At 41.9% G+C, this 24,704-nt stretch overlaps 1 protein-coding gene across 4 annotated transcripts in view; it reads right to left on the bottom strand.

Annotated features, from left to right (window-relative positions):
- Positions 1-24,704, bottom strand: part of EGLN1 (egl-9 family hypoxia inducible factor 1) — a 170,818-nt gene that overhangs the window by 114,466 nt on the left and 31,648 nt on the right. The window contains exon 2 of one of the 4 annotated variants that reach the window (XM_030196496.1): positions 239-306. The exons of the other annotated variants lie outside the window; for them this stretch is intronic. Within the exon in view, the coding sequence (XP_030052356.1) occupies positions 239-306 (68 nt within the window). The remainder of the gene's footprint in view (positions 1-238; positions 307-24,704) is intronic. 4 annotated transcript variants of the gene reach the window in all.

Consider the following 24,704-nt stretch of genomic DNA (forward strand, 5'->3'; position numbering starts at 1 on the left):
AAATGGCAATCGCCACTACAGCAAATGTAAGCCACATTGAGCCTGCAAATAGGTGGGAAAATGTGGGATACAAATGCTACAAATCAAATAAAATAAAATAAGAGCTCCATCCCTGGTCGAGGAGTCATGCTATCACACTCCCATATACATAATAAATAAATAAATAAATAAATGTATATAAAGGTGCCGGGGGTTAGAATACCTAGGTCAAAACTATTCACACAAAACAGCATCATACCTACACACTACAGGTCCAGGAAAACCAACCAGTGTCAAAACGCTTCTGAATTTGAAGGGGCAGGTTACCTACACAAATGGAAAAAAAAAAGCTAAATATGAATGCAACTATTGAAAAAGCAATGCTTTCAAAGTTTAATACCAAACACATAGCAAAAATATAATTAGTTAAAAGCAGTCAATTGCTTTCAAGTCTGTCTGTAAGAAAAACAAAAATACTTACCTGTAAGCAGGTGTGCTCTGTCTGGTACTATCATCCGATGGACCCCAGTGCAGACACTAACTAGCAAGTGAAATAAAAAGTTCAAGCAGCATCCCACTGTGCATGCGCTGGTGACTTCCCACCCGACATGAGAGCGCGGGTCTTCCAGTCAAGTGAAACAAAGCCTATAACTAAATTCAACCCTAGGGGAGTTAGGAGGGTATGTGAGCATAATTGGCCTGCTGTCCTTGGAGAACACCAGCTACATAAGTACCTATGCTTTCTCCGAGCAGGACTTCTTATTCTCACATCTGGGAATCCCTAGCTACCAGGCTCACCGAAAACAAAAGCTAGGATAATTCAGTTTCAACCAATCTGAAACTATACACGTACTAGCTGTGTAGGTGCAATCTGGAACAGAATAAAACAGTTGTAGACAGAGAATGAGGGAGACCATTGCTATGTTTTTTTTCTACCCTGCAAGCTGTGAGTATGCATTTTGATCACTTTCTACTGGTTTTTAGTTGCATTTGACTCTATACTGTGCCCTTATTTTGAACTTATCTTTTTAGGCAAGACTGACTGTTGCTGATTTCATTGGATTTTAGCTCTATTGCATGCTTGTGCCTTTTGGGACCACAGTAGGTATGTGTCCCTTCTCTTGTTTATTCAGATTCATTTGGTACAAGTTTCAAAGTTGCAACATTCAGTAGTATTATAGTTTGATTTTTTTTATTGGTTCTTAGGAGTACTATCATACTTCAGCTTGATGGTCTGTTTACAGTTAGTGTGTACTATGGTTTAAATGCAATATTTGTGTTATTTTCAGTTATGCTTTTTTGCATATTATTTTAACATATCAACCAGTTTCCTTATGAGTTTCTGCTTTATTAAGTAAACTGGCTTTAATAGTATATCTTTAAACATTATACCTGTATGTTAGCCTTATCTTCTATAGATTTGCTGTTTGACCCTGCCTCTAATAATATATTGGTGGTTTGTGTCTAACTCAAGAAGAAGTTTAATAGTTTTTAGTATTCAGGACTGATGTTTTATTTGTTGCATTTCTATCCCACATTTTCCCACCTTTTTGCAGGCTCACTGTGGCTTACATAAGCCTTAGTGGCTATCGCCATTTACAGAATAAGAAATACAAGGTATTATAAGGTTTAGGGTACAAACAGTATCAAAATAAATTAAAGTAATTGTATAAACAGTTCATAATAGGTGTAAGAGATAAGGGAGTAATGCATAACGTTCATTTAGTGACAAAGTAGTTGAAGTAAACAAGTAAAAAGCGTTTTATGTTTTATTGTATGTTTATATTTTGCCACACAGCTGTTTTAGCCCCTGATGCAGCCTCTAGTGAGGCTAAACATAGCCACATTACAACTTTTTTTTTTACACCGAGTGGCACAAATAAAGCCTATGTATCATACTAAGATGTGTGTTCTGCTTTTCTTTGGATTTCTTTCTCTTCTGCAGAACATTTTGTTCCTCTTCTGGTGTTTCCGATATAAAACAGGGCCTATGACACCAAACAAATTCTGCAAAACTGCCTGTCCGAACCAACTGTCATGTCGGGTATCCTGATCCAGACAATAGTTGGATTTGAATGTGTGAACTGAAGACCACTTCACAGCCTTGGAAATCTCCTCTATGGAGGCTGATCTCAAGTGGGCTACCGAAGCAGCCATGGCTCTGACATTATGAGCTGTGACATGTCCCTCAAGAATCAGCTCAGCCTGGGCATAAGCAAGGGAGATGCAAGCCGCTATCCAATTTGAAAGTGTGCATTTGCCGATGGGCACCCCCAATCTGTTCAGGTCAAAGAAATGAAAAGTTGGCTGGACTGCCTATGGGCTTGAGTACACGCTAGATAGAAGGTGAAGGCTCCTTTGCAGTCTAAAGTACACAGTACACTTTCGCAAGGATGGGCATGCAGTTTAGGGAAAATTGTTGGCAGAACAATTGACTGGTTAAGAAGGAACTCCGACTCTACCTTAGGAAGGAACTTGGGGTGCGTGCGGAGGACTACTTTTTATGTGATGAGATTTAGTGTATGGTGGATGAGCTACCAGGGTCTAGAGCTCACCGACTCAGAGCTGAAGTGACCGCCACCAGAAACAAAACTTTCCAGGTCAGATGACAAGTATCCAGAGGCTCAAAAGGAGCTTTCATCAGCTGGGTGAGGATTATGTTTAGATCCCATAACACAGTGGGAGGTTTTGTAAGGGCCTTCATTAACAACAAACCTCTCATGAAGCAAACAACTAAGGCTGTACAGAAATCGACTTGCCTCCCACACAGTGATAAGCGCCAACTGCAGCAAGATGAACCCTTATAGAGTCGTTTTTTTAAACTAGACTCAGAGAGATGCAGGAGGTACTCGAGCAGTTTTTGTGTAGGTCATGAAAAGGGATCCAAGGTCTTGCCCTCACATCAGATGGCAAACCTTCTCCATTTAAAAGAGTAACATCTCTTAGTAGAATCTTTCCTAAAAGCCAACAAGATATGGGAGACCCCCTCAAGCAATCTGAGGGGCTTGGAATTCTATGCTTTCAACATCCAAGCTGTGAGGGCCAGAGATTGGAGGTTAGGATGCAGAAGGAACCCTTGTTTTGTGTGTTGAGGGTCTGAAAACAGGTCAATCTTCACGGATCTTCATTAGACAACACCAAAAGAAAAGGGAACTAGATCTGTCACGGTAAGTAGGGAGTGATCAGAATCATGGTTCTGTGATCTTGTCCAAGTTTCAACAAAGTCTTCTCTACGAGAGGCATGGGAGAATATGCATACAGTAGTCCCTGTCCCCAATGCAGGAGAAAGGCATCTGACAATAGTCTGCTGTATGACCCAAGCCTGGAGCAGAACTGAGGGACTTGTTGTTGAGATGAGTGGCAAAAAGAACCACTCCACTCTCAGATCTTTCAGGCTATGCCCATGTTGAAACACCACTTGCACGGTTGCAATATCCTGCTCAATCTGTCCGCTAGGCAGTTGATCTTGCCAGGCAGGTAAGTGGCATGCAGGTCCATACTGTGAAGTAGAGCCCATTGCCATATGCCCACCGCTTCCTGACACAAGGATCCTGTACCCTCCTGCTTGTTGACATAGAACACTGTAGCGTGGTTGTCCGTCTCCAGAACCAAATTGTTCTTATTGAAACAATCACTGAAAGCCTTTAGAGCATTCCAAATAGCCTGGCGCTCGAGGAGATTAATGTGAAATTGAACCCTCTAAGCGGACCACTGGCCCTGAGTGTGAAGCCCATTTTCATGAGTTCCCCAACCCAGGTTAGATGCATCCATTGTCAACACCTTTTGAGGCAAATTTAGAATGGAAGTTCCAGAGTCAAATTGGATCGGATTGTCCACCAGAGAAGAATGTGGGCCAGTTCTGGTGGTATGCAAATGAAATCAGTTAGGTTCCCTTCACCTGACAGCACTGGGAAGGTCAACTGAGCTGCTCTCAAGTGGAGCCGAGCCATAGGAGTGACATTTTTATTAGGATTTATCACCTTTTTGAAAGAATTCACTCAAGGCAGTGTACAGTAAGAATAAATCAAACAGAAGCAATGTGAAATTAGGTCCTACCTGCTAATTTTCTTTCCTTTAGTCCATCTGGATGGCCAAGCTGAAACTGATGGGTTGTGCACACCTTCCAGCAGGTGGAGACTGAGAACAAAGAATCTTGAGAGAGCCAATAAGAGCCCAGCTCAGCCCTATCAAGTGTTAGTGGAGGAGTAGCCTAGTGGAGCTTAATGGAGGAGTAACCTAGTGGTTAGTGCAGTGGACTTTGATCCTGGGGAACTGAGTTTGATTCCCACTGCAGCTCCTTGTGACTCTGGGCAAGTCAATTAACCCTCCATTGCCCCTGGTACAAAATAAGTACCTGAATATATGTAAACCGTTTTGAATGTAGTTGCAAAAACCTCAGAAAGGCGGTATATCAAGTCCCACTTCCCTTTCCCTTTTTAGTATATGAATAACAAAGCGGAAGAAACAAAGGAAAAAACCACCACCTGTGCTCCGCTGTGCTCCACCTACTCATAGAAAGAGCAATAAGTATGCTGGCAATGGACCAACGCTCAATAACACCTTAATGTAACGTTGTAGATAAGCAAAGAACAAAGTTTATGGCTTTTTTTAAAATTAAGAAACACTGCATTCCACAAAGAAAAAACAAACCATATACCAAACCAAAACTGAAGTAATTACAATGATACAGGGACGGCTCTGGGCCGGTCCGGAGGGACTAAAGGAAAGAAAATGAGTAGGTAGGACCTAATTTTACCTTCCTTATCGTCCCTCCGGACCGGCCCAGCTGAAACAGATGGGAAGTATCAAAGCAGTCTAATTCGGGAGGGACCCTAACAACCATGCCATCAACACCCGCTGACCAAAAACTGCATCGCTACTCGCTTGAACATCTACTCTATAATGCTTGACAAAAGAATGTAAACACGACCACGTAGCTGCCTTGCACATATCTACCGGAGACACTAAGGAAAACTCTGCCCAAGATACCACCTGTCCCCTCGTAGAATGAGCTTTAATTGCTTCCGGAATGGACTTGTTCTTTAAAATATATGCTGAAGTAATCATTTCCTTGATCCATCTGGCTAAAGTATCCTTAGATGCTGCCAACCCTCTACGACTACCTCCAAGGAACACAAAGATGGTCCGAACATCTAAAGTCTTCAGCACACCTAATATAGGCTTTCAACACTGCGAACATCTAGCTTACGCAACACTCTCTATTCCTCTGACCCTCTGGAAGCTCCTAGGAAAGGGAGGACTAGAGATCGATTGATATGAAAAGCCGCCAAAACCTTAGGTAGAAACAAGAGAACTGTTCTCATGACTACACAATCGTCAAAGAACTGCAAAAAAGGTGCTCTACAAGATAAAGCCTGTAATTCTGACACACGCCTTGCAGAAGATATAGCAACTAAAAACACCTCCTTCAAAGTAAAATTTTTGAGAGATATGGAGACTAAGGGCTCAAGCAGAGCTTGTATCAACACAAAAAGCACAAGATTAAGATCCCAAGGAAAAGAAGAACACTGAGGCGGACGTCAAACTTGAACTCCCTTGAGAAAACGAATAATATCTGAATGACTTCTTAAAAGTTTACCCTTTGCTCGTCCTCGAAAAGAAGCTAAGGCTGCGAGCTGAACTTTAAGCGAAGCCAATGCTAAATCTTTATCCAGACCACCTTGTAGAAATCTAGCACTTGTGGAATTGTAGCCTGAAAGGGGGAAACTGACCAAACCTCACACCATGCCTAAAAAATTCACCAAACCCACATATAAGCTAAGGAAGTAGATCGACGACAAGAGCATAACACAGTGACACACTTCCTTAACCTAGCCCGTTTAAGAGCCACGCTGCAAGACAAAATCATTCCGGATTTGGCATGATTACTGGCCCTTGGGACAAGAGGTTTATCTGTTCTGGAAACTGAAGACCAGGTTGTACTAGCGGACGTTTTAGATTGGCATACCAAGGACATCTTGGCCAATCAGGAGCTTCTAGGATCACTAAGCCCTTGTGCTTCTCTATTTGCTGAATGAGATACCCTAGCAAAGGCCAGGGAGGAAGCACATAGAGAAGACTCGGTAGCCACGGACAGATTAACACCTCTAATCCCTTGGAGGACTGATCCTTTCTGCGACTGAAGAAACGTGGAACCTTGGCATTCTGGTGAGTCACCGTTAAATCCATCACCGGTCAGCCCCAAGTCTGAACCACCAGGTCGAATGACTTCACACTGAGTGACCATTCCCCTGGATCTAGGACTTGCTGACAAGAAAATCGCTTGAACATTGAGGATCCCCGCTACATGAGAAGTGAACAAATCTAGTAGATGTATCTCCACCCAGAGCATGATTTCCCGGGTCTCCTGTGCAAGATTCTTTGTTCTCAGTCTCCACCTGCTGGAAGGCGTGCACAACTCATCAGTTTCAGCTAGCCCGGTCCTGAGGGATGATAAGGAATAGACAAAGCAGTAAAAATATTCTAACAATACAAAGTATGAGAAAGCACACTACGTCCATTACACTGTCAACGCAATGTGGCCCATCAATCTCAACATCTGCCAAGCTGAAACCTGCTGGCTGCTGCAGACCTGCAAGGAAGGCGTTACTAAGGTATGCGCTCTTACTTGAGGAAGGAAGGCCCGAGTCTGCACTGTATCTAGGAGAGCTCCTATGTACTTCAATTTGCAAACTGGGTGCAGGTGGGACTTGGGTAGTTTATGACAAACCCCAGTAGCTCCTACACATGAATAGTCAACCACATTGACTAGTTGGTTCCTTCCTGAGATGTGCTCTTGACCAGCCAATCATCAAGGTAAGGAAACACATACATAGATATGCTGCGGCTATAGCCAGACACTTGGTGAAAATTATGGGGGCAGAAGCCAGGCCAAATGGAAGAACAAGACACTGGTAGTGGAGTTTCCCCACGCAAAATCTGAGATACTTTCTGTGACTTCGAAGTACTGAAATGTGAATATAAGCATCCTTCAAGACCAGAAAGCATAGCCAGTGTTTTCCTGAATGAGAGGAAGAAGGGTGCACAGGGAAAGCATCCTGAACTTTTTCCTGACTAGAAATTTGTTCAGGGCCCTTAGGTCTAGGAAGGGCCAAGATTTTCTCTACAAGTACTTGCTTGTGATGAAAGCTGATGCAAGATGCTCTCAGTGGGCAATCTGGCAGTCTCCGACACCAATTCAGTGCGCACCTGAGACGGACTATTTGAAGAACCCACCGGTCAGAGGTTACAAGGGGCCATCTATGTTGGTAAAAAGTGAACCTCCCCTTCAATAGGTAGGCCCATCAAGGATGGATATTCTGAACAGCTATGCTCTTGCTGGAACCAATGCTTTGACTGGGGAACCAGCTAGAACTTCTGAGGATGGGGCTGGCGAGGCCTGGGACAATGGGCCTGAGTCAACTGAGTGGAGTGAGTGGGAGGCAGTAACCTACACCTTTAAGAGTAGGAATGCCACCTAGACCCAATCAAAAATTTTCTTGCTGAAGAAGATGCAGATGAAGGATGCTGAGCGAGGATGCCATATGTTTCTTAATGAGGTCAGTGACCTCTTCCACTTTCTCTCCAAACAAATTGCCCCTTGGCATGGCATATCTGCCATTCTCTCTTGAAATGCTGGTTCTAGGTCAGAGACATATAGACAGGAGAGTCTGCACATCCTCACACCCATGCCAGAGAGTTTGGACGCAACGTCAAAAGTATCATAGTCACCCCTGGTCAGGTAACACCTACACGTCATCTGCTTGCTGGCCAGCTGGCAAAGCTTTATGGCCTGCTCCGAAGGGAGAGTCCGCCAGACTCAATGTACTGCTCACCAAAGACTCCAAGTAAAGGTTCATGTAGAGCTGGTAGGACTGGACGCGGGCAACAAGCATCAAGGCCTGAAAAGTCTCCCACCTCTTAAAAATACAAAGCAAAAATTAAAATATAGCCCAACCCAAACTTCCACTGAAGCAATCTATGCTTAAATCTTGTTATAATAATGCCTTCTCTCTACTCAGAAAACCAAGCCGCTATTTGAGCAGTCAATTAACAAATCCGATGCAAGTATGAAGTGTAAACTTAAAAGTTAAGGTGAAAAGATCTTCCTAATTGCTCCACACAGTTTCTGTCCTCAAAAACTAATGTCACATGCGATATCCCAATGGCCTGTCAGAAGGTATAGCTGCTGGATACCTCATTCGCAGAAGTTTGAAGTTCAGCTCCAAACAATCATAAATTTAGCAGTCAACACGGCTTCGTGTTTTGCCCCAATGGCGTCTTCAGGAAACTAAACCTAAAACATACATTCCCCATCAAACATCCTCAAATCACACACATCATAAGATACACTTAATACATCTACTTATAAATTGGTGTACGGATACTGCCAGGATTGAAACTCATTCCGATGGGACCTCTAGACCGGAGGTCTGTCACCAGATGTTGGGCTAACAGAAATGACCAACAGAATTACCCATTATAAACCCGACACAGCGCAGGAAGGCCACAGGGCTAGAACTGCATCCAATTTCTTTGTTCAACTCCCAAGGTTCAATAGTATTCCAAATGTATATCATGCCTTGCTCCCTTTGTATCAAAATTGCTGATATATCCCCTCCTCTCTGTAACACTACCTGCGGCAAGACTACAAACCGTAAATCATCCGCCTTATGTTTAGCTAACCTCCAGTGGTCAATTAAAGGAACATCATCCTTATTAAGTCTAAGAATGCTCAGATGTTGTGCAATCTAGAAATCTTTTACCAGTTTTTTTTTTTGTTTGTCCCAGGTACACGGACATCTAACTCCATAAATGACCCGATGAGACTATTCTGTATTGTAGCCTTAAGTTATATCATTTGGTGGTTCAAGGAATTATTATGGAATCAGTAATTATAGCAAATTTGTAATAAACACAATGTCCACAGGCTGTGTCGTGTCATCGCCCCCCCCGCCTCCCCCCCCCCCCACGTCCTCTCAATAAATCCAACAACATAATAGCATTTTTAAATAATTCTCCGATTCCTCCCTCTTGTATAGGAAAAAGTTTCAATTCAAATCCATCATGATGAGACAATATATTCCAATGTTTAAGAATAATCTGTTGCACATGATGAACCTGTGAAAAATATGGCAAAATGCAGTTAACGCGTGACTCACCTACCTGCTTCCTAGCATTTAATAACCACTGTCGATCAACATTACTAGCTCTTTTATAAGCTTTGTGTACAATTTTCTTAGGATATCTTCTCTGAAGAAAATGAGATGCCATCTGTCTAGCATGTGAAGCAAAGACCGTTTGATCTGAAAAAAGCCTCTTAATTCTCAGGAACTGGCCTGCTGGAATACTCTCCCTCAACTTCTGTGAATGAAAAAAACTATAATGTAATACAGAGTTTCTATCAGTGTTTCTGTGAAATATCTAAGTATCAAAACCCCCAGGTGAGTAAGTAATCCTAATACCTAGAAAATCTACAGTCGACTCCCCAATCTGCTAAGTGAATTTAATATGAGGATCACATTGATTCAAATACTGAAAAGAAAAATGTTCTAAAGATGTAATATCTCCCTGCCAGATCATGAATACGTCATCAATAAAACGCTTCCAAAGAACTATCTGAGACACGAATACTGATTGATAAACAAATCTGTCCTCAAATTTAGTAGCTATGCCTTCTGACAAGTCGTTGGGATATTACAAGTGGCATTAGTTTTTGAGGACGGAGTAACAGTATGTACTATGTGGAGCAATTAGGAAGATCTTTTCTCCTTGAGTATGAAGTGTGAACTTATCATCTGAAATAGCGGCTTGGTTTTATGAGTAGAGTGAAGACATTATTATAATAAGATTTAACTTCAGCGGGAGCTTGGGTTGGGCTATATATTAATTTTTGTATATTTTTTAAATTTTTCTAGTATGCCTATTTGGTACTAATAAAGTTGTTTAGATTGTTATATGTTGTTATATGTATTAAATCAATGATTTAATATGACAATATTGAATATGGTAATCATTGTACTTATGTGATAACCCTGTTAGTGTTGTGGGTAAGAGAAGGGATGAGGAAAAACAAAAAACTGAGAAAAAAATAAGTAAAATAAGAAAAATATGCACAGCATAAGGAGAGCATCTATAAATGCGTCCAAAAAAGAAGACTGAAGGACCCGTGCTCACGCATAAGGCGGGACAACACCAGCGAATGCACAAGTGGGATGCTGCCAAAACTTTCTACTTCACTTGTCGTCAGCATCCACACCAGGCTCCGTCAGATGACATCACCCAGATGTGAGAATAAGAAGGCCTGCTTGTCCTCGGAGAAAACATTTTATATAAACTAATTGTTCCTTTTGATTATAGGTTCAGTTGTGTGGAATTGTTTGCCCATGGATTTATGGACTATGGTTGACATCTTTTAAAAAGCAGCTGAAATCATTTTGGTTTAAACTGGCTTTTCCTCAAAATTATTTAAGAGTGCCATGGAGCTTTATCATTGTGTAGGTTTTTCTTGATTGCTAAGGAATGAATTAGCAGACAGTTCATTTTTTTGTTGCATTAATTGTGATGCATTTATGATTGTCTGTTTTTATTGTGCAGATCATATACATATTGTTGTAACTAACTTAAATCAGTGTTAGGCGTGATAAAACACACAAAACAATTATCTGCCATATTCATAAAGAGTGAATATACCACTACAACACTGTGGGTCACTCTCACACAGATAAGCCCACACTACTGTCACAAAATTGAAGAGTACTTTTATAAAACTCATTCAGTCCATTTTTTTGTCAGTTTTGAGCTACGCAATAAATGTTGTTCATCAACACAAGATTCATTTACTGTACCTTATTCATGTGCCAAAACTCATGGACTTAGTAAGTTTTGGCACAGGAATAAGCTACAGTAAATGAATATTGCCTTGATGAATGAAATTAATCGCTCAGCTCAAAACTAAAAATAAAAAAATGGACAGATTTGGAAAACTGCTCTTCAATTATAATAAGATTATTTTCATTGCAATAGCAATAAGGGCAGTTACACTGCATTAAAACTTTTCCAATGTCTGGAAAACCAAAAATTAATTTGGCCATGTAACAGATGTTCAGCAAATGTAGGAAAGAACCACAATATGCCATTTTAAAACCCACTTTCATGTCAGAAGTGATCCAATTGGTGCCAACTGGATCACATCAGGGGAGTAGACTAAGTAAATCTATAAAAAAAAAAGATCAAGACCTACTGATTTTTTTTAGGGTCTTTAAACAAAAGAGCTTGGGGGGAGAGGGGGGAGAGGGGGGAGGGTTTAAGATACCAAAGCTTAAAATGCCAAGGGCACTAACACAGGTCTTTTCAACCCAGTCCCTCTGGGCACACCATCAGATTTTCTAGATATCCACAATTAATATGTACGAGATAGATCTGCATACCAAGGAGGAAGTGCATGCCAGTCTCTCTCATGCATATTCATGGTGGGTATCCTGAAAAATCTGATGCGACTTGGTGTGCCCTGAGGACTGGGTTGAGAAGCCCTGCACTAACCAATGTACCAAAAACGTTTGCATTCAAATTTTTTGATAAACAACCTTTCCGCCCAACAAACAAGCAGAGTGAGTCATAGGATACAGTCCAAACAGCGTAAAGAAGGAAAAAATATATATATCTATACATCTCTGCTGCTTGCGTCTCTAGCCCAGACAGCAGGAATTACACTGTTGGACAAGCCAGATCAACCAACCAAACAAACAAAAAAAAGTCATCATGGCCTACCTTAAATCCTCCGCCCCTGCATTGCACATAGGGTAGGAGCCAACAGCGCTGCTCAGCTCCGAGCTCATGCAGATCCCACAGCAGCAGACCTGTGGTAAGACTTTGGCAGCACACTCCCTCACCACCCCAGACCAAACCCCAACAGCATTATTGGGATTTGGGCCAATCCATTCCTCCTGGAGCACTACCGACTTCAAACTGTTCTTAAAAGCATTGCTGCTTTGCTTTCTGTCCCCCTCCCCCCCCCCAATTAACTTTAATCTGCCAGGAACCCTGCCAGAACAAAGCTAAAGTTGTTTTTTTGTTTTCTTTTTTGTGTGTGTGATAGGTATGGGGAGGGGAGCGGGACTTGGCTTCTTAATCAACCCTGCTGTGGCCCTTATGCGGGGGTGGAAGGGGAAAAAAAGAGAACCATATCCCCCCCTCAATCCTTTACTGAGCATGATGTAGATAGGAACAAAAAACAGTATGAAATGTCTATATGCAAATGACAGATGCCTAAGAAATAAGATGGGAGAGTTAGAATATATTGCACTAAATGAAAAATTAGATATAATAGGCATTTCTGAGACCTGGTGGAAGGAGAATAACCAGTGGGACACTGTCATACCGGAGTACAAATTATATCGTAGTGATAGGGTGGATTGAATTGGTGGAGGAGTAGAATTGTATGTTAAGGAGGGCCTTGAATCAAATGGATTGAAAATTCTGCAGGAAACAAAAACACATCTTGGAATCCCTATGGATTTAAATTTCATGTGTAAAGGGAAAAAGGATAGTGATAGGAGTGTACTACCGTTCGCCTAGCCAGGATGAACAGACGGATGTAGAAATGTTAAAGGAAATTAGGGACGCTAACAAACTGGGCAACACAATAATAACAGGTGATTTCAATTACCCCAATACTGACTGGGTAAATGTAACTTCTGGGCATGCTAGGGAGGTAAAATTCCTTGATGAAATCAAGGACTGCTTTATGGAGCAGCCAGTACAGGACCGACAAGAGAAGGAAAAATTCTAGACCAAGTCCCTAGTGGAGTGCATGATCTGGTGCGGGCGGTAATGGTGATGGGGCCACTTATAACAGTGATCATAATATGATCAGATTTGATATTAGATTTTGAGTAAGTATACACAGGAAATCCAATACCTTAGCGTTTAACTTTCAAAAAGGAGACTATGATAAAATGAGAACAGTGAAAGAAAAAAAAAAAAAAAAAAAAAACTTAGAGGAGCAGCTGCGAGGGTCAAAAATTTACATCAGGCATGGATGCTGTTCAATAATACCATCCTGGTAGCCCAGGCCAAATATATTCCGTGTATCAATAAAGGAGGGAGGAAAACTAACCAACAACCAGTATGGTTAAAAAGTGAGGTGAAGGCAGCTATCAGAGCTAAAAGAAAATCCTTCAGAAAATGGAAGAAGGAACCGACTGAAAATTAAAAAAAAAAACATAAGGAATGTTAAAATCAAATGCAAAGAGCTGATAAGGAAGGCAAAGAGGGACTTGACTACTATTACTACTACTATTTAGCATTTCTATAGCGCTACAAGGCGGACGCAGTGCTGCACAAACATAGAAGAAAGACAGTCCTTGCTGAAAGAGCTTACAATCTAATAGATTGCGTTGGAGGCAAAAACAGATAGTAAAAATTTTTTTTAGGTATATTAAAAGCAAGAAGCCACCAAAAGAATTGGTTTGACCGCTAGATGACCAAGGGGTAAAAGGGGCAATCAGGGAATACAAAGCCATGCGGAGAGATAGCGAATGCTACATACCTGTAGAGGGTATTCTCCGAGGACAGCAGGCTGATTGTTCTCACTGATGGGTGACGTCCACAGCAGCCCCTCCAATCGGAAACTTCACTAGCAAAGGCCTTTGCTAGTCCTCGCGCGCCCATGTGCACCGCGCATGCGCGGCTGTCTTCCCGCCCGAACCGGCTCGTGTTCGTCAGTCCCGTATGTAGCAAGACAAAGACAAGGGAAGACACAACTCCAAAGGGGAGGCGGGCGGGTTTGTGAGAACAATCAGCCTGCTGTCCTCGGAGAATACCCTCTACAGGTATGTAGCATTCGCTTTCTCCGAGGACAAGCAGGCTGCTTGTTCTCACTGATGGGGTATCCCTAGCCCCCAGGCTCACTCAAAACAACCACCATGGTCAATTGGGCCTCGCAACGGCGAGGACATAACTGAGATTGACCTAACAATTTATCCAACTAACTGAGAGTGTAGCCTGGAACAGAATAAACATGGGCCTAGGGGGTGGAGTTGGATTCTAAACCCCGAACAGATTCTGAAGCACTGACTGCCCGAACCGACTGTCGCGTCGGGTATCCTGCTGCAGGCAGTAATGAGATGTGAATGTGTGGACAGATGACCACGTCGCAGCTTTGCAAATCTCTTCAATAGTGGCTGACTTCAAGTGGGCTACCGACGCTGCCATGGCTCTAACATTATGAGCCGTGACATGACCCTCAAGAGCCAGCCCAGCCTGGGCATAAGTGAAGGAAATGCAATCTGCTAGCCAATTGGATATGGTGCGTTTCCCCACAGCCACTCCCCTCCTGTTGGGATCAAAAGAAACAAACAATTGGGCGGACTGTCTGTTGGGCTGTGTCCGCTCCAGATAGAAGGCCAATGCTCTTTTGCAGTCCAATCTGTGCAGCTGACGTTCAGCAGGGCAGGAATGAGGACGGGGAAAGAATGTTGGCAAGACGATTGACTGGTTCAGATGTCAGAGTCTGTTCCGGGCGTGGAGGCTGTTCCGGGCTGTCCAAGGTGGAGCGCATCGACACCTCCTGAACAGAGGGTGAGTGGTCCTCCTGGTGCCGATGCCTACTGGGTGCCGACTCCCTCGGCGACCCAGAGCTCTCGGTACCAACACGGGAAGGAGACCGGTGTCGATGCTTCTTTGACTTTTTCAAACGAAGCATGTCACCGGAGCTTCCCGGTACCGATGAGGAGGACGTAGAATCCAGCCGTCGCTTCCTTGGGGCCGAGGCCGAAGAAGGTCGGTCTCGGGGGGGGGGGGGGGGGGGGGGGGGGCTGTACCGCAGGAGCCCTCAGGGTAGGGGGAGACCCACCCGAAGGCTCACCGCCACCAGCAGGGGAATGGACAGCCCTCACCTGCACTCCAGTCGAAGCACCACCGTCCGACGACATCAGCACTAGTGGAGGTCCCGGTACCACCAACGCAGCCTTCCGATGTCTCGGCCTCGACGACGCAGAGGGTCGATGCCTCGATGCACTCGATGTAGTCGCGGCCGAGGGCGGAGGTCTTGACGCTGTCGACGTCGACGCACTCGATACTCCCGGTGCCGATGCCGACGAACAGCCCGAGAACAAAACGTTCCACTGGGCCAATCTCGCTACCTGAGTCCTTTTCTGTAAAAGGGCGCAAAGACTACAAGCCTGCGGGCGGTGCCCAGCCCCCAGACACTGAAGACACGACGCGTGCCTGTCAGTGAGCGAGATTACCCGGGCGCACTGGGTGCACTTCTTGAAGCCGCTGGGAGACTTCGATGACATGGGCGGAAAAATCACGCCGGCGAAATTAAAACTCGTAGTTGTGGCAAGGCACCAAAAAGAGGGGGAGAAAAAATTCGACCCGAGGCCTCAAAAGGGCCTACCCCGAAGACGAAAGAAAACTTAACGGGGGCAAAAACTGGAAATACAGGAAGGGGAAAAAGACCGAAAGGCCTTCTTCCGAAATCCTTTTTTTTTTTTTAGTAGCAAAAAGTCAAAAAGACGCGCGAGGGTCAACTTAAGGGGCACGAACGGCGTAAACACGACCGAATCGAGCGCGGACAAAAGAAGACTGACGAACACGAGCCGGTTTGGGCAGGAAGACGGCCGCGCATGCGCAGTGCGCATGGGCGCGCGAGGACTAGCAAAGGCCTTTGTTAGTGAAGTTTCCGATTGGAGGGGCTGCCTTGGACATCACCCATCAGTGAGAACAAGCAGCCTGCTTGTCCTCGGAGAATAAATGAATTCTTTGCTATGGTCTTCACCGAGGAAGATTTGGGAGCGATACCAGTGCAAGAAATGGTATTCAAAGATGGCGCGTCGGAGAAACTGAATGAAATCTCTATAAACCTGGAGGATGTAATGGGACAATTTGACAAATTGAAGAGTAGCAAATCTTCTGGACCAGATGGTATTCATTCCAGAGTACTGATAGAATTGAAAAATGAACTTTTTTTAGTAATATGTAATTTGTCTCTAAAATTGAGTATGGTACCAGAAGATTGGAGGGTGGCCAATGTAATGGCAATTTTTTAAAAGGGTTCCAGAGGAGATCCGAGAAATTATAGACCGGTGGGCTTGATGTCGGTGCCGGGCAAAATGGTAGAAACTATTATAAAGAACAAAATTACAGAGCATATTCAAAAGAATGGATTAATTAGACAAAGCCAACATGGATTTAATGAAGGGAAATCTTGCCTCACCAAACTATTACATTTCTTTGAAGGGGTGAACAAACATGTGGATAAAGGTGAATCGGTTGATATTGTGTATCTGGATTTTCAAAAGGCGTTTGACAAAGTACCTTATGAAAAACTCCAGAGGAAATTGGGAAGTCATGGGAGAAGAGGTAGTGTCCTATTGAGGATTAATAACTGGTTAAAAGGTAGAAAACAGAGTAGGGTTAAATGGTCAGTATTCTCAATGGAGAAGGGTAGAAAGTGGGGCTCCCCAGGGGTCTGTGCTGGGACCACTGCTTTTTAACAAATTTATAAATGATCTAGAGATGTGAGTAACTAGTGAGGTAATTAAATTTGCTGACACAAAGTTATTCAAAGTTCTTAAATTGCAAGAGGATTGTGAAAAATTACAAGAGGACCTTACGAGGCTGGGAAACTGGGCATCTAAATGGAAGATGATGTTTAATGTGAGCAAGTGGAAAGTGATGCATGTGGGAAAGAAGAACCCAAATTACAGCTATGTAATGCAAGGTTCCACATTAGGAGTCACCGACCAGGAAAGGGATTTAGGTGCGTCGTCGATGATACGTTGAAACCCTCTGCTCAGTGTGCTGCAGCAGATAAGAAAGCAAATAGAATGTTAGGTATTATTAGACAAGGAATGTAAAACAAAAATGAGGACGTTGTAATCTGTTTGTATTGGTCCATGGTGTGACTGCAGCTCGAATAATGTGTTCAATTCTTGTCACTACATCTCCAAAAAGATGTAGTGGAATTAGAAAAGGTACAAAGAAGGGCAGCGAGAATGATAAAGGGGATGGGAGGTACCTCAGCCTATGAGGTAAGGCTGAAACGGCTAGAGCTCTTCAGCTTGGATAAAAGAAGGCTGAGGGGAGATATGATAGAGGTCTATAAAATAATGAGTGGTGTAGAACAGGTAGACGTGAATCGTTTGTTTACTCTTACCAAAAATACTAGGACTGTTATGGTATAAGCCAATCATCAGAATTTAATGTGTAGCATGATGTTGTGTTGGATCAGATACATATATATACACCAATATATTTGTACAGCTTTTAAAAATATATATATTTGACACTGCAGCAGAACTGGCTTTCATTCAAAAAGCCCTCTTCCCTCTCCCTTTGGGGAACATTAAAAAAAACATTTAAAAGACATTTAAGAGACAAAAGGGTACTGTGCTTCAAAGAGAAATAAAACTCTCTCTGCCCTCCCACCTAAAAAGACTGAACAAAAGCATGACTAAGGTGGATACTTGAAGAATCACAGACATCTCCACCAGCAGACAAGATAGTCTGGAGAAGGCATAACTCCAGCTATTGATAACAAAGACTTCAGAGGGGAAACCATAAACAAGACATTTGATTGTCTAAGGTATACCTGCCCCTCCCATCAGCTTTCAGACATGTGCAGAAAGGAAGGACTTGTAATGTGTATCTGCTCCAGAGACTGAGCAGGAAGCCTTTTCACATCAAAAGACCATTTGTCAGCAAGATCCAGACAGCAAGTCTTGTGATGTCATAAGACATGAGACCAAGATACCATAATGCCTTGCAAGTTATCCAGTGCAAACCAGGAAGCAGGTGCTGGGACTCTGTGATCATATCCTCCTGCAGCTTGCAAGATATAAAAGCAAAAGCTTTTTCCCCAAGATTGAGATTCTCTTCAGCAGCAAGAAACTCAGATGATCCACTCACTGCAGAAGCCCTGTCCCTGTCCTAATCATGTGCTCATCAATCAGCTGGACCACAGCATGCTTGTAACAAGGACTTGTAAGTTAACCTACCTGCTACTTTGTTCTATTTTATGCACAAATTCTCTGTTCTAAGATCCTTTTAAAAACCTACCTCTCGTGTGCAATTGTATACTAAATCAACCTTTTTGAAGCTAAAAATACGGTCTCTTTGTGTTCTGAGTATATGGTATCTTTTATATATACTTAATTTAATTTATTGCAATTGTCACCTTTGGTGATTGGTGGAGAAATTAATATCCTAAAACTTATAAATACAGCGCCTGCTCTTAAATTATAAACAGTAGCGAGTGCTCTAGAGCTCTTTCCCCCAAGATAAATCATTTGTTGTAATAGGACCAGGGGGCATGCCATGAAGCTACAAAGTAGTACATTTAAAACGAGTCAGAGAAAATGTTTCTTCACTCAACTTGTAATTAAACTCTGGAAATCGCTGCCAGAGAATGTGGTAAAGGCAGTTAGCTTAGCAGGGTTTAAAAAAGGTTTGGACGGCTTCCTAAAGGAAAAGTCCATAGACCATTATTAACATGACGGGGAAAATCCACTGCTTATTTCTGGGATAACTGTCAAAAAATATAGATGGCAATGTTCCACCGATATATAGTAGATAATACACAACCAACTAGTGGTAAAACATGTAGTACTCTGCACCTCTGATTGCTAATTTGTCTGAATCTGATGCCTATGGAGAGAGACCACATATGAAGAATATTCCTTTGACAAAGCTGTCAACGTGAAACAGGATCCTGTCGGGACTATAAATATACCTGTGACTAAGTACACATAAGTGACATTAATTCATCTCCAATACTGTTGAATGAATATACAAAAGACTGTGGCCATACACAGGTGGAAGAAATTGAATCGTTTCCTGCATTTAAGAGAAATGATAGTACAAGTGCTGTAGCTATGGCAAGTAATTAAGCTTACAGTGAATGCAAAAAGAAAAAATAGAGGAAAAATATAGGAAAACAAGATTAGGTGTAAAGCACTGGACACTTTCGCATGTTAAAATTGCACTACGAAAGGTTGGGGGTAGTCGATTATAAATAGTCACGAAGTACAGGCTCACCTTTTGGTGATAAAAAAGTTGCCTAAGTGACCGTATGAGACTTCCCCTTCACAAATTAGCAATCAGAGGCACAGAGTACTACATGTTTTACCACTAGTTGGTTGTATATTTCTGGGATAAGCAGCATAAAATGTATTGAACTTTTTTGGGATCTTGCCAGGTATTTGTGACCTGGATTGTCCATTGTTGGAAACAGGATGCTGGCCTTGATGGACCTTTGGTCTGTCCCAGTGTGGCAATACTTATGTAAAGACTATGAGGTAATGAGCAATGGCCCACAAACCATGAGCCAGGGACATAAGCCATGGACTGCTACCTCAGTTACTACCTACAGCACAAGCCCATCTCATCATTTGCTGGAGGTAGAGAAATACTGAGGAATTCCAGCAAGCATCACCCTTATACAGATGTCAACGAAATCAGAATCTGTACCTCCATCTACTAGTCAAGAAGGAACACAACTCATTGGTGATGGACTGGTATAGCTAGATGACAGGAAGTGGTTTTACTCTCTCAACAACTAAGGCTGTAACAAAGAATGGTTAAGATCCTCCAGGAGGGAATCATCAGGAAGGGGGAACCACTTTTGACTGGCCCCTTCAGAGATTAGACCAGGGAATATTCAGACTCCCAGCAGGAACATGTGCAAGAAACTGAATGCCAGTCCTGCTTCTACTATAATGGAGGTGAATTTTAAAGATTGTTTTTCAACCCTGTCTTGAACAACCAAGTGCACTCGGGGTCTGAATTGTTGATTAGAAGTAATTCTGTTTAAAAATGTATTAGAACTGATATTAATCAGCTTATTATTTTACAATATGAAAGAGTTTTTGATTATACTCAGTTTACAAGTAGAAATTAATATAGCATAATTTACTACTTGCACGTTGTAACATTTATTTACCCTTATACAACGGAATAAGGCTCAAGATGACTAGCTCTGAATACTTCTGGAGGTGAATTTCACCGGTGGGTTCCTTCCACAACCTGATTAATACAAATACTGCCTTGTGCACTGACCTCTTTTGTTCTGGGCAAATTGTGTAGTTTAAGGTAACTAAGCAGTGTGTATTATTTGTAATACTGAATTTGGTTAGTAATTAGTGGGCAGCATTATTACTATTTGCCCTTGGATTATACTTCCTGTCAATTTTAGTATGTTTTGTTGAAATTAGTGCTCAGTATATTATCCATTTGTATGATCTGTCTTGTTACTTTTTTTTTGTTGTTGTTGTTTTACCCGATGTAATGACTTATGTATGGACTGTCGTTCAGACACAGTTGAAAATCAAGGACCAATTGTAATGGAAGTGAATTTTAAAGATTGTTTTTCAACCCTGTCTTGAACGACCAGTGCACTCGGGGTCTGTATTGTTGATTAGAAGTAATTCTGTTTAAAAAAGATTGTTTAAGTATTACCTTAAAGGATTGCTTTTCAACCCTGCTTTTGTCCGATAATACACTCCGAAATCTTGTCTTTGACTGAAAGCAACTTTTCTTGTAAATACAAAAAATAAGTTGGGATGCAGAAGATAAGACACAGCTCTAACTAATTTGGTATGCAAAGGGGAAGATGGCACTTCTTTCCCTGGCCCAGCTTGGCCACCTGGACTTTGGAAAGCATGTGACCACGTTAAGCATTCTGTAGTTTTCCTTAGCTGCGATTTTCCATAGCTCTGAACATTAGCTCAGAGCCTAATAAAAGGGAGGGCTTGTCACAGTAGAGGTGGGGTTCATCTGTGAGTAACGAACGGACTGCGCAGAGGATCTATTGTTCCTGGTCTAAAAAGCTCCTAGCTCTCGCTGTGAACCAGGACCCCCCCCCCCCCCAGCTGATAAGAGCCTCGATGATGGAGACCAGTGATGATTGTATATATATAATGTATTGCTTCTTTTCCTGGTCTAAGAGATGTAGAGACCAGTGATGTAATGATTGTTTTATATAGCTAATCATTGTATGTGTGCTAACTATTATATAAACCATTGTAGAATTTAGCTTCCCTAATAAAGGTTTCATTTACTTATTACGAATCCAAAAGAATCCACAGTAATTATTGGGTAGTCTGTAGTAGTGAGACAGGCTGTAAATCCATAGCAGTACATCTACCAGGATATCCAGCCCACTGGCAGATGCTTTTCTTTCTTTGGCTAAAGAATTAGCTTGTCTTGGAGTTTTGCTGAGCTGATACGAGGTCCACTCACAGAGGAGCTAAAGCTAAACCCTAATAGAGCCACAGCTGCTTCTTTCAGCCAATACACTTCAGGGTCCCAAAAGGGATTGGGTCATTGTCACTCATGTGTGTTACCACCAGGTTCTGCAGTGGCACTTCATCCCAGACCAAATCTGCCACACTTACCAAGACACCTCAGGCTTCTACTTATTAGCAAATTGTGCTGTCTCGCCTGCTGCCATCTCGATTACTGCAGAATCAGGCCTAGACTTGGACCTGTTGAGCAGCTCGAGACAACAAAATCCCTCCAAGCCTATCAGGCTCACCTACATTGTACAAAACACCAATGAAGGGGACTCATGATCTATTTCCCACCTGAGACAATTGTGAAAACTCACCTGCTCATGCACTTTTCAGCATCCCTGGAGAGAAAAAAAAAGTAGCCTTGTGTCACTGAGCTAATGGAGATCACCCTGAAAGAAGGCTGAACTACAAGACACACAAGTGGGTCTGAGCCCAAGATACAACATACAGGTCCCATAATCCTGGAGCCTAGGTTCTGCAGAAAGGAACATTCTCAAGACATGGAAACAGGAGATATGGACAATGGAAGCAAGTTCTTGAGCTCCAGACCTGTCCAAGGGCACACAACCACGTTTTACTTAAGAGATGAGACAAGCTTCCCCCCCCCCCCCCCCCCCCCCCACCAATGCTTCCAAAACTTTGACAGACTAAATTATTTTTCAAAATAATTGTCAGTGCAGGAGTTCCACATCTGCAGAACAGCTATAGCCAAGCTCTCCTATGCTAACTCAGTCCTAAATATTCAGACTTCTGAATTTACTACATAGTAATATAGTAACATAGTAAATGACGGCAGATAAAGACCTGTACGGTCCATCCAGTCTGGCCAACAAAATAAACTCATTTTACATGGTATGTGATACTTTATACCAGAGTTTGATTTGTCCATGCCATTCTCAGGGCACAGACCGTAGAAGTCTGACCAGCACTCTTCTTGTACTAATTTCTGAAGCTAACGTCGAAACCCCTTAAAATTTACAACTCCAGCCCATCCATATCTATTCAGTCACGATCAGGGCATATACTGTAGAAGTCTGCCCAGCACCGGTTTTGCTTCCCAATTACCGGCATCGCCACCAAATCTCTGCTAAGATTCTGTGGACCTATTCCTTCTAAACAGGATTCCTTTGTGTTTGTACATCATATTTTTGAATTTCATTACTGTTTTCATCTCCACCACTTCCCGCGGGAGGGCATTCCACATATCCACCACCCTCTCTGTGAAAAACTACTTCCTGACATTATTCCTGAGTCTGCCCCCCTTCAACCTCAATTTATGTTCCCTAGTTCTACTGCCTTCCCGTCTCTGATAAAGGTTTGTTTGTGGATTAACACCTTTCAAATATTTGTATTGTTTCCCCCTTTTCTCCTTTCTTCCAAGGTATACGTGTTCAGGTCAGCAAGTCTCTACTCGTACAGTTTGCAATGCAAATCCCATACCATTTTTGCTGCTTTTCTTTGCACTGCTTAAAGTCTTTTTACATCTTTAGCAAGATATGGCCTCCAAAACTGAACACAATACTCCAAGTGGGGCCTCACCAACTACCTGTACAGTGGTATCAACACCTTCTTTCTTCTGCTGGATATGCCCCTCTATGTAGCCTAGCATCCTTCTGGCCATGGCCATCACCTTGTCGCATTGTTTCTTCATCTTTAGATCCTCAGACACCAACATCCCCAAGGTCTCTCTCCTGAGTAGAGATTACCAATTTCTCCCCTCCTACCTGGTATCTCTCTTTTGGGTTTCTGCACCTCAAGTGTATCACTCTACCCTTCTTGACATTAAATTTTAACTCTGCTTTTGTCTACTAGAAACCCTTATGTTACTTTTTTCTTTTTATTTACATATGCTCTTAAGTATTATTTTCATATACAATTGTTGATACTTAAATTTAAATTAAACAGTGCTCAGTTGTGCATATTACTTATCACTCAGAGTGCTTGACTTAGTAATATAATCACCCACACATCACTGCACTGTGACCCTCCCTACCTCCTTATTGTCTCAATGTTTTCTTTTGCTTTATCAAATCTCCATCCAATCTCCTTCACTTCGTTGATATTTATGATTTGCAAATGTACTTAAAGAAATATTGTGAAATAAAGAAAATTAAGGCTCAGTGTGGATAAGAATTGAGTGGACAGTAATAAAATATGTTTATATTGTAAAGCACATAAGTTCTCCTGATGACGCAAGATATTGCGAAATACAGCTTGTGTTGAGAACAAACACAGTGAGCAGAATATATGGACTCTAGATGTTAAGAAGAAATTTTTAAAGCGGCACGAGCACAACGTCACATAAATTATCTACTCCGAGGATTTTATCACATCACGAACACGGAGAAACGTTGACCCGAAGGCAAGAGTAGGATACGCATAGTCCTCCCTTTCTCCAGAGGGTGGTATCCTTTTTATCTCAGACACCCTTTGTCTTTCTTTCTGTCTCAGGGAAGGTTAGACATGGAGTTTATTTATTTTAAGTTTTACAAATAACTTCAAGATAATACTTGAAATCAGCAAAGATGATTTACAAAAGAAAACAACTCGAATATTTTACATCCTATATTGGTTATCAATAAATCTATACTTTAACAAAACAAAAAAGGTCAAAAAGTATATGTTCAATTTTACAATATAGAATATAAGTATTTCTAAATTTATACATCTATAGTCCACAACAGTGAAGGCATATCTCAACCCTTTTATTTATATTTGAAAACCTATAATTTAGGATTTTTAGAGACAGGGAAGGAAGTTCCAGGAGTTCCTAATATTTACAGAGTAGATGTTACTATTTGTCTTGGCTGACTTGAGGGTAGCAAGGCTATTTTAGAGTCCAAAAAAAGAATTCAGTTGTTTATGATCAAGGAAAACATATCTAATGGAATTCAATTTAACAACACATTTACATGGGAAGTTTAACCAATAAAGTGCCCCAAGTTGGAAGGCCTTAGATCGTAACTTGAGAAATTCTTTACGCCTTCTCTGATGCCTTAGAGACGTCCGGAAACATTCTTATCTTAAAGTTCATAAAAAGTTGGTCTCTATGAAGAAAAAATTTCTTGAGAATCCAATCTCTATCTGGCTGCAGCACAAAGGAGACTATTAAAGTCATTGGCACCAAACCTAAATTGTCATCTTCTATTGCCTGTGTTAGATTCAAATCCAAAACATCAAAAGACATTTCGGGTCTTTGACCTTCCACTTGTTCCCTTCTTTTATATGGTAATAAATAGTAAATTTTTGATATAGGAGGAAATGCAGTCTCAGGAATTTCCAGAACTTCACACACGTATTTTTTAAAAGTTAATGCAGGTGCAATCATAGGTTGTTTTGGAAGATTTATCAATCTTAATGTATTAGATCGTTGCGCGTTTTCCAAATTTTCTATCTTGTTCTGGAGATATGAATTTTCTTTTATCAAAT

Source organism: Microcaecilia unicolor, chromosome 3 (genome assembly GCF_901765095.1).
Source record: "Microcaecilia unicolor chromosome 3, aMicUni1.1, whole genome shotgun sequence".
Lineage (NCBI taxonomy): Eukaryota > Metazoa > Chordata > Amphibia > Gymnophiona > Siphonopidae > Microcaecilia > Microcaecilia unicolor.